Below are 14,962 nucleotides of genomic sequence, written 5' to 3'. Positions count from 1 at the left end.
GTCACTGTAGCTGCCTTGGGGCAGAGCTTCAGTTTCAAGCCCTGGAGCTTTATGGCACAGAGAGAGAGAGAGATGGGAATTTTTACACTGAATCAACACTAGAAAGGTGAGGGGAGGTGAGAGAAAACGCCGGAAGGGAAACCCAGATGGCAAAGAAAACCATGGTCTCTTCCCTGTAATTATGACGGTGCTTATTCCACAAAGAAGCTGGTAGCCCAAGCCTGCCACTGAGGAGCGGCAGCTCAGCAAACGCAAGTGCAACGTGAAAAAACCAGCAACATCAGCAACAGCAACAACAGGATTCTACAGACTGCAGCATTTCTGAGTGCAAGTGACAGTAATACCAGTTTCTAGGAACGAAACATGGGTGGGCAGGGATATTATGCTCCTCACTCTTATATTATTATTATTATTATTATTATTATTATTATTATTATTATTATTAACCATGAAACTGCAGTGGGGGTTTTGCTCTAAAAAACAAAACAAAACGCACCCCACACCCGCTTCCCCCACTGCAAATAAGTTAAAGGTGTTCGCTCTGCCAACCATGACATGGCATCCCCCTTCCCAGGAGGTCTGTGGAGGGACGGGGGACGGGATATTCTGAGCCCAGAGAGGCCCACAGAGTCCTTCCCCGGACACACTCCCTGAAGCCCCCATTCTTAAATTAGACAGAGGTGCAAAACAGTCCCAGCCACGCGAGGGCCATTTCGGTTCCTTCAGTGGCCATCAAGTGGTCTGGAAAGGTTCTCCCGTCCAACCTCCCGTCTCCATCTTCTGGCAGCACCCCCCCCCCCGGCTATTTGTGGTGGCAGTCAGTTCCACGGCTAACGTTGTCACCTGATGACACTCTGCGAAACAGGGGCGATGAACCCCCTCAAGCCTCACAGGCACGTCTCCCCGCCCACCGTCCCCACCACCAGACAGCAGATCAACACATCAGTTGACCCATCCTGGTTACGGGGTAGGCGGACCTTGTGCGCACAAGAATATCGAATTTGATGGCCGGAGTGGAGATTTGGCCTGGAATGACCGGTGCCCTTCTTTCAGCAGCCGATCTCCATTTGTAACACCGCTCCTTTGCAGAAACCACCGCAGGACGCGTGAAGCAGAAATCCCAGGGCTAGAGGGACACAGCGCGTCTGCGTCTGGTGGCAGAAAAAGGAGGCGGCGGGGTGTGCGCAACTCACGGATCAGACCAGCCTGGCTTGGAGCCCCCAAACAGGCCCTCCTCTCCAGATCCGAAAGTCGGCTTGGAAAGTCTTCCCCATTCTGTGGGATTTAGGGTTGAAACCCCCTTTTTAAAAAACCACAGGGGCCCCTGGGGGCAGAGGGTGTCCGTGGTGGTCTCCTCAAAAGCAAAAGCAAAAGGCTCCCGTGAGACAGTCGCCAGCCGCTCTCCGTGCATCCGAAGGCACCCACAGTTTGCTTCAGTGGAGGGGTCACCCCGAAGAGACCTCTGGAAGCGGGCCATCGTTTCTTCAGGCTGCAGAAGAGGAGGCCAAGGGTTTGGAGCAGTCCGATCTCCTGGTTTGCTTTCCCAGTGAGAAACGTGATATTGTCTGGAAAGCTCTCCAGCAAAACTCTCGCTTGCCAGAGAGGTGATGCGCCTGGGAGGCAGTTTAATTAAGGATGGCAAAAACACGGATCTTCTCTCCATTTCGTTCTCAAGAAACCCAAAGGGGAAATCACGGAGATATCACAAAATCCGACGCTTTCCCCGGAAAGCGTAATGTTTCCCACTCAGAACATGGGCTTACAAAAGATTTGAAAACTATGGTGGATCTTTACAGCTTTCTATAAGTATTTCTACGGAGGAGAAAAGGGAGCGAGGTAATTTGCCTGCAAGTTCTCCGCCGCTCTTCTGCCTCCCTTCTGAAGGCTGAATTTGGCCAAGGAGGACAAACCCAAGGGGTGGGCTTTGTATCTCAAGGCTGTGAGGAGGCTGGCTTTGGTGATGCTGAGGAGAGCTGCAGGTGGGGGGTGGACTCTTTTCCTGCTCAGTTCCCACTCTGGAAGAAGAGGAGAATCAACCTCTGAAGCTGCCGGGAGCTGAGTCAGAGCCTTGCTCCATCCAGCTCAGCACTGTCTGCTCTGACCGGCAGCAGCCACTGAGCGGCTATGGCCCCTCGGCTTGCCTGAAAACGCAGAGCTGGCCTTGTCCAAGCGGCAGCCCAATGGAGGGGGGTGTTGAGAGGCGGATGGGAGGGGGCGGGGGTGGTTCTCCTCCTCCAGGTGCCATGGCTGGGAAGAGCTGGGAGGAAGACCCACCCACGGTGTGGGGCCCCCCCTGAGAAACACCCTGCAGTTCAGACCTGGCATTCTCCCACAGACTGCTTGGGGGAGGAAATGGCCCCAGTGGCCCCCGCGGCTTGTGACGGGGGCAGAGCCAGAAGCGGAAGGAAGCAAGGCACCCAGATCTCCCCGTTGGACCCCCACCCCTCTCCGCCCCCTGCCCCCCAGGATGGAGCGTCAGGAGTGCCTCTGCCCACTACGTCGTCCCAAGGGGCGCGAAGGTGACGTTCCCTTCCTGGTCCAGGCAGGGCTCTGCCCCGGCCGTGCTCCCTCTGCTGGGCTGCGAGAGCGTCCTTCGGTTATCCAAGTCCAAGGCCTCCTTCTGCTTGACCAGGGCGTTCCTGTGGGGGCTGCCCGCTCGGTCCGTGGCGGGGGAGGGCGGCTGCTCGTTGGCCGACTCCGAGTCGTCGGGGGTGCCCACGGTTCGGGACTCGCTGCTGTCCTCCTCCAGCGGACTCCCGACCTCCTGCTCCGTGCCGGATCCTTCTCCTTCCTCTTCCTCCAGGGTCAGCGCGAACGGGAACTTCTCGGAGCCCAGCTCCTCTGGGGGCGGCGAGGGGCTGCGAGGGACCATGCTCTGGTACCACTCCCGGTTGTCTTCTAGGGTGTCCAGGATTTCTTGGGCATCTGGATGGACCAGATCCGCCCAGGTTTCCCACAGCGGGTGGGCGATGTAGTCGATGAACCCCACCTGGGGAAAGAGAGACGGCAGGAGGCCTGATTCCTGGACTCTGATGACGACGTGCCCCCTCCCCCTTCTGGAATGGCTTCCGTGGCCGTATGCCCCCCACCACCACCCCTGCAAAAACCCCCAGGCAGCCAAGGGCTCAGCCCGGGCATGCCGACACCCCCGGTCAGCAAGGCCTCCCTCTCGGCAAGGGTCCCCGAGAGGCGTCTCTTCCTTGCTGTGCACCCATCCAGGAGGGCAGGCTTCTTCCTCGGGAGCCTTCAACCGCCCTCTCCCTCCCCCCCGGGCCACCCAAGGTGCCCACCTGGGACTTCTCAATCGAGGCGTTGTGCTTGTCACACATGGGGCTGATCTCCATGCCCTTCTCCCGCTCTCGGTCCCCCTGGTGGAAGAATTCCACCATGATGCGGTCCGTCCACTGGCGGTAGAGTTCCAGCCGCTTGGTTGGGTTGCTGAGGTCGGCGCAGTGGACGATGTTTTGCAGGACCTGCGAGGGGGCCGAGGAGACGGCCGTGAGCTCCCCGCCAGGTCACCACACTGGGGTGCCTGGTGCACCTGGGGGTCGTGCCCACGCCTTCCACCCAGGCCCCGCGGCAGCCTTCAGGTGAGGGATGTGCAAACCGGCTTGACGTCGAGCCATTTCGGTTCGATGGTCCAGGGTCAAACTGAACCACCCCCTGTTCGGTCAGACTCCGGACCAAGCACTCCCCAACTGTTCGGGGGTTCGCGAACATGTGGTTTGTTTTTTTTAATGGAAAAAAATTTCTTGGTACCTTTACTCCCTTTGGGGGAGTCTCTTGAGGCAGCAGCGGGGTCCGCGGAGGTTCCCCCTCCCCCCCACCGGCCTCAATGTAGGCCGAACCAGCCCATTGGGCCCAAGGGGCCTTCCCCCTTGGTGCGGCAGCCATTTTGGATGCCACCACGCCTGCACAATTGGGCTCTGAGAGGCCTGGGTCAAAGGCCACTGCGGCAGGGGATGATAGGAGTTGTAGTCCAACAACATCTGAAGACCCAAGTTTGAGAAACCTGGTTTCCATTCCATCTGCCTGTGCTCTCTCTCTCTCTCTCTCTCTCTGCGCCCCTCAACTACCTTCCTTGCAGTGAAATTGACTAGACCCTAAACTGGCCCACGACCGCACAGGAGAACATTTGATGGCAAAATGTCCCGTCCAAATCTGGATTTTGAATGTTGGAACTTGGTCCAACTGTGGCCTTCCCCCAACTCCCCCCCCCCGCCGCCTTCTCCCTCCCCTCCCACAACACACCTGGATGCGGTCTGAGTAGTTGTCTAAGAGCAGGACCCCCAGGCTGGTCACCTTCTTGGTCTCCACCATCGTCTTCAGGTCAGCCAGCAGGCTCATGTGCTTGGACATGTCCGTCGCCAGCACCTGGAGGAGCCCACGGAAGACATGGCAGGCTTGTTTTGAGTGGCGCAGTAACAACAAGAGCCACCGGCAGAGAGCAGAGCAGAGAGGCCGTTTCCGGAACACACAGCCAATTCCCAGAGACTACGAGATAAACTAAGGCAGGGAAGACGCCACACTGATGGCTGGGCTACCTCGTGGCAGCCCCGAGAAGAAACTGCCGGTGCTTTTTTCCCCCAGAGGTAGCGTGTGCATGACCCTGGAGGCTCCATGCAGCTCTCATGGCTTGCAGCGGTTGAGAAGTTTCCCCTCTGTGAATGCATTTAAATTCTTTGCAGGAACATGAGAAGAACACTCTGGGGTCGGACTGAGGGCCCATCCAGCCTAGCATCCAGTTCCCAGCAGTGCAGGGCAAGAAGGGCCCTTCTGGGAGTGTTTCCTCCCCAGAAACTGTTACTTGTAGGTAGACTGCTCTTGAACACTGAAGTTCCAAAGAGCCATCTTGACAAACAGCATGTGAGGGAGGCCTCCGCGAATCTTTCTAATGCATTTTGCGAGCTTTCTGAGGCAGGGGCCACCGGGTGGCCCTGGATGGTGTGTAGGGAGAAGAAGGCCTTGCTTCTGCCCCCCTCAAATCTCCTGCCCACCCTCCAAGGTCATGGGGGTACTCCCGAGTCCTCCTCTTATGGGGACAGAAACGCCTCTCCTTTCTCCAGGCCACGCATTATTCTACAGCCCCACCCTGTCCCCACCTCCTGGCCTTTCCCCATGCCGTCTTGCCTCATCTGAGGCTGTCGACACATGGCTCCCAAGGCCCCCCAGTGAAACCCCCCCCCGCCAAACTCCCCTGCTCCTCCGACTGAGCTCCTCACCATGTCAATCGCCATCTTGCGCAGAGACTGCCACTGCTTCTTGGAGAGGTTCTGGAAGATGTCGCAGTTCTCCTCTTGCAGGAGCTTGAAGCCGACGGCCAGATGGTGGTTCTCCAGCACCGAGGCGTCGTTGTACATCAGCGCCAGCTCCGAGTCTGGAATAAACATGAGGGTGAGGAGGGAAAGAGAAGGGGCAGGCCTGCTGGATCAGAACAGCCCTGCTGGATCAGGCCCAAGAAGGCCCCTCTAGTCCAGCATCTCATCTCACACAGTGGCCCACCAGATGCCCCCGAGAAGCCCACTGGCAAGAGGTGAGAGGGGCAATAAATTAAAAAGCACCGGTCCCAGTACAGATCCCTGGGGGACCCCACTTCTTACTTCCCTCCACTGTGAAACCTCTCCATTTATCCCTAGCCCCAGTTTCCTGTCCTTCAACCACACCATCTTATGTATCTGTTTTTCTACATTTTTGCTGGTCAGTGACTGAAAATAAGTTACTACTAATTCACACATGAACTTGTCCCCTAATCCCATGACTGCTAAGTTTACTCAAGAGCCTTGGGTGGGGAACTTTGTCAAAAGCTTTTTGGAAGTCCAGGTAGACTATGTCAACTGGATCACCTCGATCCACACACTCGTAGACATTCTCAAAGAACCCCAAAAGGTTGGTGAGGCACGATTTCCCTTTGCAGAAGCCATGCTGGTTCTTTCCCAGCAGGGCCTGTTCTTCTATGTGCGTTACAATTTTATTCTGGAGGATGCTTTCCATCAATTTACCCAGCACCGCAGTTAAGCTAACAGACCTGTAGTTTCCCGGATCCCCCCTGGATCCCTTTTTGGAAAATGGGAGTTACATTAGCTAATTTCCAGCCTGATTGTAGGGACAAGTGACATATTTTTGCAAGGAGATTGGCAATTTCACCTTTGAGTTCCTTCAGAACTCTTGGGTGGGTGCCATCTGGCCCTGGAGATTGGTTAGTCTTCAGTTTTCCACATCAGTTTAAAACATCTTCCCTCGTCACCTCAAACTCGCCCAGTTCTTCAGCCTCCAAGCCTGAGAAGCTCAGTTCCAGGGAGGGTATAAAGTCAGCCTCGTGAAGACCCATTCCTGCAGCCGCCTTCTCCTCTTTAATAATCCCTTTCACACCATCTAAGGGTCCAACTGCCCCCCTGGCAGGCGTTCTGCTTCTGACATGTTTAAAGCAGTGTGTGTTATTCTCCTTGACCCTTCTAGCAACCTGCTCCTCAAACTCTCTCTTTGCACCCCTGACTGTCTGGGGAGGGGGGGGGGGTCAGAGGCAGTCAGGCCATGTGGATAATCAGCTGGGCAGAGAAGCCAGGGACCTGGAGGGGCACAGCACCCTCGGGCCAGGAAGTCCAGGATTTGAAATATCCAGCTGAAAACCCTATACGCAGGCATCAGAGCTGTATACACCGCTCCCCAATAAACGGATGCTTTCAGTCCATCTTTCTGGTAACCAGGAGGTAACGTCCACCCTAGAATCTCGGTCCCCGTATAAAAAGCTGCTCAGAAACTGGGGTGGACCACTCGCGGGTTTTCAGGGGGCCGCTGCGTGGCCTGCCCAGGCAAGGTCGCGGTATGCTCTGAAGCAAGCGGGCTTCTCCCTCTCCTCTCTCCCCGGCATGCCTTCCATTAACCAGGCAAGCAGACAGACCCTGATGTATCGTGAGTTTCGAGCCAAGTGGTCCTGCTTGGGAAACCGAGGAAGGCTTTGCTGGGTCAGGCCAAGAGACTCTCCGTGGCCGGGGCGTCCCTCCCTCTTCTAGCCTGCCCGAGTTCTCCGCGCTGGGCAGCTCCCTCTCGACAGGCGCTGCCTCTTTTGCTCCTCCTGCCTTCTACTCATGGGCATCATCGCAAGGGGCCAGATCTCGCCCTCTCAGGGAAGACAGGCCGGTGATGGAACCAGATTAGAGGGCTGGAGGTGGGCAACCCCGAGCGGGCCCGGAACTCTGTGCTGCCTAGCAAACGCGGCTCACTCACTGGTGTTGATCAGGAATTGGTTGGAGACACCGGGGTGGTCGACGTCGTGAATGGCCGCGGCAAAGATGGCGGCCAAGATCTCCAGGTCGGTGAAGACAGCCTGGGAGGGAGGGAGGGGGGCATGGAAGAGGGGGGAGGGAAGCCGTAAGCATTGGAGGAAGCCGGTGAAGAGCCTGTCGGATCAGGACCCCTCCCCAGCATCCCTCTCCATTCACCTCCAGAGCCGGCATGGAGAGGAGGACGTGGGTGGACTGAGCCACATCGGCTGCGTGCACGTTGTTGTGATAGGCGACGTCAGCGTGGTAGTGGTCTTCCAGGGTCATCATGAAGGTGATGAAAGTGTCTGCGGGGATCTGGAAAGATTTCAAAAGCTCCCTTTCCTGCAGGATGGGGGGGAGAGGAGCTTAGGAGAAAGTCTGTTCCCAAAATGTACTGATAGGCTTCTGCCCTGTGAGCAATGACGCTCTCAAACCGGGGGGGGGACACGCTTTCACCACTGGGGAATCTTGCAAGAGGAGGGAAGTACTCAGCGCTGCCACCACCGCAGCTGGCCAAAGGGTGGTACTGCGCCTCAGTGGTGGTCAGGGGACAGGAAGAACCAAGAGGAGGTCCATTGCGGTGGGGTCTAGAAAGCCGTGTGTGTGTGTGTGATGTTGCTTGTATTTTGTTTGTAAAAAAAACAAGTGCTGCCACTGTAATCATGTTATAGAGCGACACTGCAAGCCAAAGAGGTGAGGTAAGTCTGCACGGAACAAATCTAAACCGGTTACCAAACCACTTTGTCAACCAGGGTCTGAACTGGTTAGGGCTCACACGCCCTGATGAACCTGAAGGGGAACGAACGCAAATTCCAAACGGTTCGACTCTCATCTTGTCCCTGGCATGTCCTGGATGGGGCTACTTGCCTCTGGCCCCTCTGGACTGAGAGCCAATCCCCTCGGAGGCGGAAACCCGGCCCTCGAGGGACCCCAGTGATGGCTCGTAGGTTTCCTGAGCCCTCCAGCCCTGGCAAAGACAGCCTCCCCGTCCTCCAGGAGTCCAGAGCGGAGAGAATCCCGAGACAAAGACGTTCTCTCCGGGGGAGGCCGCTCACCTGGAAGATGCTGTACATGAGGACGGTCAGTGGCCGCTGGCCGGAATACTCGGAGATCTTGAACACGTCCAGACCCCACTTGTTCACGTCTTCCACTTCCTACAGAGGGGAGGAGGGCAGAGGTGTCATCCTGGCCAGCAGAGCGCACGGGGGCCCCAGGCCAACTTCAACACGCAGGGATTCTCAGCGTTGGGTCCCCAGATGTCACTGGACCTCAACTCCCATCATCCCCAACCAAAGGCCACCGGGGCTGGGGATTATGGAAGTCCCATCGCAGCTGGGGACCCAACGTTGGCACGGGAGGAGGCGTAGAAGCCCCATCCTGTGGGCGCTGGGAATGCTATGTCCTCTCACCCCTCTGGCTGCGTCTCCAACCTCTGGATTCCTTTCCCTTTCTCTCTCTTGTTCTCACTTTCTTTAGGGGTTCCTCCAGCTTTCCTGGCTCTCCTCAGCGTCACCCTCCCTCCCTCTGGTTTCCTCTCTCTTCTTTCTTCCCTTTGCCCCCCCCCCATCTCAGTTTCCCATTTGGTGCCCAAACCGCACAACACGCCGTGTTAATCAGTGGCGGGGGGGGGGCCTCGAAGTGAATAAATGGGTTGCAGCAAACCTGCTTGTGGGGAGGGCCGCCCCAGGGCCGCAGCGCCCTAGACGCTCTTGCCGCTCCCCCCAAGGCGGCTTCCCAGAGTGGTCTGCAGCCAACTCTCTTGGCCTGGCATCTCCTCGCCGGCAGCCGCTGGGTCCAGAGCTCCAAGCCCCCCTCGGCGGCAGTGGAGATACTCCGGGGGTCGAGTTCTGCACTGGGGGGGGGCACAGACAGAGGTGTCCCCGGCCCCCTCCCTCACCTTCGCCAGGAGCGCCTCCTGGTCCGTCTTGACCCCGAAGCGAGGGATGGCCGCGCAGCCGAAACTCGAGCCGTGCGTCAGCTTCTTCACGCCGCTGATCTGCGACATGGGCCGCCGGGCCTCCTCCTTCTCCTTGGGGCCGGCGGGGGCCGGGATCTCCACCTCGTGCTGCTTGTCTGGAGGGGGCAGCACACACACCGGCCGTGAGGCAAACCCTTTGGCGGGGGACCCCCGAGCTCAGCCATGAGAAGGCCCCCGATGGCCGACGGGTTGCCTCGGGAAGGGAGCCGGCCCGCTCCGACACCGGGAGGAGAGCAGACCTGGCCGCGTTGTAGGGTGTCACTCGTCCAGGGGGGGGGGCGGTGATGCTTCGCCCAGCCTGACCCCGCTTTGGAACCTCCTCTGGCTGAGAGGTGGAAATGGCCGCCCCAGGGCCAGATGACCCAAACCCTCCGAGAAAGCAACTGACCGTAGCCCCCAAGGAATGCATTTTATTATTTGCTGAAGCAGGCTCATGGATGAGTCCCTGTCCCGAGGGGCTTACAATCCAAAATTCAGTCTAAGGGAGATGAGAGAAGAGGAGGCAGGAAAGGGAGGCAGGGGGGCATTAATGGAGCCTCCATAACCCCCCCACATGCCCCCCCCAGTAAAGAGTCTGATTTGTCTTCCTGGGACCAACATTTCTGGGGCCAAGGAGTTAAGCATGCTGGGAAAAACCCCGCCTGAACACTCCCGCCCTGGAGGAGCCCTGCACAAGCCTCTCGCTGTTCTGAGGGAGATTCCCCCCCCCGCCCCGCAATATGACTAAGACACAGAAGAATTGACGTCAGCAGAAAGTGATAGCAAGAGATGCCGGTCCTTCCCTGGGGAGGGAGGGAGGTTTCCAAGACCAGACTGGGTCTCCCTCCCCCCTGCCCCCCCAACACACACACACGGAGAAGGGAGAGGGGTCCTCTGGTTAATCCATTTTTGCAGAACAGAAGGGACTTCTACCTCTGTGTCACTGGAAGAATCACTAAGATAAATGGCTGTTGATGAAAAGCTCAGGGATGGTCAGCTCAAGGTGTATTCTTGGTCAAGAGAGGAAAGAGCTGAGCGATAGCAAGGGCTCTGTGAGAGCCAGCGTGGTGTAGTGGTGAGAGGGCTGGACTAGGACTGGGGAGACTCGAGTTCAAATCCCCATTTAGCCAGGAGACTTGCTGGATGTGACTCTGGGCCAGTCGCTTCTCTCTCAGCCTAGCCTACTTCACGGGGTTGTTGTGAAAGAGAAACTCAAGTATGTAGTACACCACTCTGGGCTCATTGGAGGAAGAGCGGGAGATAAATGTAATTATTAATAATAATAATAATAATAAACAACCCATCCCCACCCTAAAGAACTCTCTAGACCAAGTTTTGCAATTGTTCCTGACACGCCTGTGGCAGCTCCAAGAGTGGAAGAGACATGATCGAGGTTTATAAAATGATGGACGGTACGGAGAAAGTGAATGCAGAAAACTGCCACCTACTGAGTCCGGCCCTTGGTCCACCTAGCTCAGTCCTGTCTACTCTGACTGGCAGCAGCTCCCCTGGGTTTCAGACAGAGAGAGAAGGCTCTTCCGCAGCCCTGTGGGGAGATGCTGGTGGGGGCTGAACCGGGGACCTGCTGCATGCAAAGCCGATGCTGCCCCGCTGAGCTCTGGGCCTCTCCCCAAAATGGAAAGAGAGACTGTCCCTGGGGCCCAGGGCTCACTCCTGCTCAAGGCGGACCTGCATTGCCCACCAGGGGCTGTGCTGGGGAAGGCCCCGCCAGGGGCTGACCGTCTTGGATCTCCTCCACACCCCCTTTCATTCCCATAAAAGAAATGAAAGGTGGGTAGGGCTGGCTTCTCACCCCAAGCAGGTCTCCCCCACTCTGCCCTGACCGCCCCCATGGACATCTGCGGGATCTTACCCAGGGCTGGGGGGCAAAGCTGCCCTCCTCTACCCTCTTGTCTGGGAGTATGCCCCACTGAATTCAAAGGGGCTGGCTCAGTCTGGGAGGGGGGAGCAACTGCCCCCTCTTGCCCCCCCCACTTGCTGCCACCTTGCCGGATGCCCCAAAGTCCTCTCACCCAGGAAAGTGTTGCAAATGTACTCGGAGACTTGGTTCCCCGAGCGGCTGGTCTCTGACAGATGGGTGAGCTCTCGGTTGAGCATCCGCTTGAACTGGGGAGAGAGAGGGGGGAGGATTGTGAGGAGCCCTCGAGGAAGCAGGTCTGCCGCCTCCCCCACCTGGCCAGCCACCACCACCAGGCAGGGAGCCGTGACACGATGGGAGGAGGAGAAAATGCCCGGCTAGTCCTCAAGGTCCCACCAGAGGAAGGGAGGGAGGAAGAAGAGCGCCTCTGAGCTCAGGGCAGCCCTGCACTTGGCTCTCCGGGCCAGAGGAAGCTGCACTCTCTTCTTGGCACTTTTTGTCTGGAGGCCACTCTGCGTCCCCTTCCCAGAAATATGACCTCCCCCCCCCCGCCAGCCCACGCCTGCTTAAAAATGTTGTGAAGGAGCCCGTCTGAAGAAGCGTTCTGTGCAGCTCAGAAGTGCACACGAGGGATCCTGGCCGGTCACAGGACAGGCAGGGTTATTTCCTCCCCACTGCTTCGAAAAACCCTCTGAAAGAAAGCAGGAGGGCGCTTGAAGGAAACACACACAGGCATTGTGGGGAGAGCGGCAGAAAGTGGGGCGGCAGCCAGGTGGTGTGCCGGCTTGGGGGTGGCCCAGGCTGGGACCCAGAAGAGGCTGCTTGTTCCAGAGCCAGCCGGGGGGGGGGGGTTTCCATCGGCCAGCCCCCTCCCGGAGATGCTCCAGCGCACCCTAGCCCCACCCGGCTCGGGGGGGGGGGGAAGAGTCGCTCTCTTGCTCTGCAGGAGCCCCGCGGCTGCCCCCCCCCCCCGGGCCCAGCCCGCGCCCTGCTGCGTCTCTGCCCGGAGGAGCCCCCCTCCCCCCCACGCTTACCTTGGGCGGGGGGGCTGCCAGGCTGCATGCAGCGAGAGGGGGCTGGCATCGTGGGGCATTGCAACGCCAAGGCGGGCGGCTGCTGCGGCTGCCGGTGGGGGTCCCCGGTGGGGGTCGGGGTCCCCACCCCCCCTCCCCAGGAGAGCCGAGCCCGGGGAGTGGGCAGGGGGTTCCCCCGCAGCAGCATCACGGCCAGAGGAGGGAGGGGATTCCGAGGGATGCCGCTCTCCCACCACAGGTGGCTCGCCTCCCCTGCCCGCCCAATCAGGCGCAGCAGCCCCAGGGGCAGGAGCCAGCCCGGCCCTCTGATTGGCCGGCAGATCAGGGATGCAGACCCGCCCTCAGCCTGGCCGTCCCTGGGCAGGGCAGGGTCGCCCCTCCGGCCAGACTCGGCTTCGCTTGCGGGGGGGGCGGTGAGGTCCCGCCCAGGAGGCTGCCTGACCGGGAAAGGGGCTCGGCCGGCACCGGCCTCCAGGGGGCTGGGAGAAGCACTCCCTTGGATTTCCCGACGCCTGCGCCACATGGCTTTCTTGGCCAGTGGTCCAAGGGGTCCAAGGGGTCAGGGCTACCGGGCCACAGAGCCCACCAAGGTCCACCCGTGGCAACCGGGGTGGGTGTCTCCATAAGAGGCAGGCATTCCCAACCAGAGCGGCAGCACTGCGGGGACCCGGGTTCAAATCTCCATGCGGCGACGGAGGCTTCTGGGTGACCGTGGGCCAGGCACTCCCTGTTGGCCTGGCCTACCTCACAGGGCTGTTGTGAGGACCCAGCGGGGGAGGGGCAAGCCCAGCAGGCTACCCTGCCCTGAGCTCCTGGAAGGAAGGGTCGACAGAGACGGAAGGAGACACACATTTGCCCGGAGGAGGCGAGAGGGCAGAAGCCCCCCGAGGCGGGCCCGGGCCGAGCGGCCTACCTTGTTGGAAGCCATCTCGCTGACCGAGTGGCGGGTCTGCAGGGTCTCCAGCTGGTCCAGGCACCAGTCCAGCTCCTCCAGGGTCTCCACGGCCAGCTTTTGGTAGGCATCCTCTGCGGAGAGCAAGGGGCGCCATGCGGTGGGCAGCCGGGCAGCCACGCTCCTCCTCGGGGTGGGCACGGCAGCCTCCCGCTGTGCGGGCTTCAGGCCGGTCCCAGTTCCCCGCCCCCAAGGCGCTTCCAGTCTAGACTGTGTGTGTGTGTGTGTGCGTGTGTGGCCCCCACGGAGCAAGGGGGAGCAGAGGCCAGGCCGGTCAAGCAGGGGGAGAGCCATTGGAGCCCCCAGCAGAGGAGCCCCCAGGTGCCTGCCAGGGCCCTGCTCCGTCTCCCCTCCCCAAGCTCCTAGAGCTCAGTAAACCTCAGCAGCAAGAAGAGCCCGGGGGGGCAGGGGCGTTTTAATGAGGCACCCCCCCTCCCCAGAGGCAGAGATTGGGGCCAAAGTGGGGCTGATCAGGGACAAGGAGCCCACCCCATATGTGGGGGGCAGCAGGTGGGAGGGATGCCTCACACTCTTGGGGTCGGCCGAGAAGGGATCAGCTGGATCATGCCAGGGGCGGGCAGGCTGGGTTAGGGTTAGGGTAGGCTGGGGCAATCTCAGGAGGGAGGCAGCCGCCAGGGGCGGGGGAGGAGGAGGGGAGGAGGAGGGGGGGCGCCCGGCTGAAGGCCCAGGGCAGGGCAGGCGCTTGTGGGCCCCGGAGTCGCCAGCCTGCAGCCAATGGGGGGGGCGAAAGGGGGAGAGAGCCGCGCTCTGCTCTGAATAATGGAACCACTGACGTCAATTGGAGACGTTCCACCCTGCAGAAGTGGCATGAAAGAGAGCCGGAGAAGGCGGGCGGGCGGGGGGAGCAGGGGAACCCCCCCCTCCCGGCTGGGATCAAAAGCAGGCCGGCAGCGAGGGCTGCGCGGTGTGTGCCAAGGAAGCCCCCAGCCAGGGTCCCCCCCCCCCGCTGGCCACATCTTGCAGCTGGCCTGGCTTTGGTGAGGTCAGGCCTGAAAAGCGCCCTCCTGCCTCTCCCTCCAGGCAGAGCGCCCTGGCCTTTGGGGCGAGGGGAAAGGGGTCTGCTCGGGCCGCCGCACTAGAGGGCCGGAGGGACCTGGGGCCGGCCCCCTTCAGTTCCAAGCCCTCCAGATGGGGATCTCACACATGAGGGCCTCCCTCACAGGGTCGGCGTCTGCCGGTGCTGCTCCTCACACCTACCTGAGAGGCTGGCCCGGCACGGGGAGGGCGCAGGAGGGTTGCTGCCGCCGCCGCCCGTTGCTCTCCTGTAAAAGCAGAGGGTCCGGATCCGTTGCTCAGAGCCCCCCCCCCAGCAAGGCAGGAAGGGGCCCCCCCACGCCCACCACACAGGCCGGGCCGAGCCCCCCCATGAGCCGGGCCTGACACACACACACACACCCCGCCTGCCTCTGCCAGTCCCTGTGGAAGCAGAAGGGGGGATTTGGCCGCTGGGAGGGCAGCCCTCTGAAAAGGAGGGGGTCGGCCACCTGCCCCCCAAAGGAGACCCCCCCAGGCGGTCACACGGCGGAGGGGGGGCTACAGACCTCCTCACTCACTTGTGGGCGACGCGCTCTTGCATGTGCGTCAGGAGGGCAAAGTTGCTCCGCACAGTCCTCAGGCTGGCCAGAACCTGGGGGTCGGTGGGGGGGTGGGGTGGAAGGGGGAGTCAATCCTGCGAATCGAGGGTGTGGGGCCCTTACCGCCCGCCCCTCCACCCCCCCAAAGCACACTGATGTCCCTGGCCAGAGCAAGCCCTGTGCCCACACGGCGTCTGCCTGTCCTCACCTGTGGGCATAAACTCACTCCAGAGGTGGGCGCTAGTCCACATGAACTCCGGCCTGTCTGCACAGCCTGGCAGCG

At 60.2% G+C, this 14,962-nt stretch overlaps 1 protein-coding gene across 4 annotated transcripts in view; it reads right to left on the bottom strand.

The window, feature by feature from the left end:
• Positions 1-160: 160 nt before the first annotated feature.
• Positions 161-14,962, bottom strand: part of LOC128343156 (cAMP-specific 3',5'-cyclic phosphodiesterase 4C-like) — a 59,277-nt gene continuing 44,475 nt past the window's right edge. For all 4 annotated transcript variants that reach the window (XM_053291724.1, XM_053291725.1, XM_053291726.1 and 1 more), the window contains 12 exons: positions 14,659-14,732; positions 14,303-14,367; positions 13,046-13,158; positions 11,253-11,346; positions 9,160-9,335; positions 8,318-8,416; positions 7,440-7,604; positions 7,225-7,324; positions 5,223-5,377; positions 4,252-4,374; positions 3,291-3,473; positions 161-2,989 (listed from right to left, as the gene is read on the bottom strand). In XM_053291724.1, the coding sequence (XP_053147699.1) occupies positions 2,495-2,989; positions 3,291-3,473; positions 4,252-4,374; positions 5,223-5,377; positions 7,225-7,324; positions 7,440-7,604; positions 8,318-8,416; positions 9,160-9,335; positions 11,253-11,346; positions 13,046-13,158; positions 14,303-14,367; positions 14,659-14,732 (1,842 nt within the window). In that variant the 3' untranslated portion in view covers positions 161-2,494. The remainder of the gene's footprint in view (positions 2,990-3,290; positions 3,474-4,251; positions 4,375-5,222; positions 5,378-7,224; positions 7,325-7,439; positions 7,605-8,317; positions 8,417-9,159; positions 9,336-11,252; positions 11,347-13,045; positions 13,159-14,302; positions 14,368-14,658; positions 14,733-14,962) is intronic.

The sequence above is a fragment of the Hemicordylus capensis genome, chromosome 2 (genome assembly GCF_027244095.1).
Source record: "Hemicordylus capensis ecotype Gifberg chromosome 2, rHemCap1.1.pri, whole genome shotgun sequence".
NCBI classification, from domain to species: domain Eukaryota; kingdom Metazoa; phylum Chordata; class Lepidosauria; order Squamata; family Cordylidae; genus Hemicordylus; species Hemicordylus capensis.
This window is presented reverse-complemented; position numbering and strand designations above follow the sequence as displayed.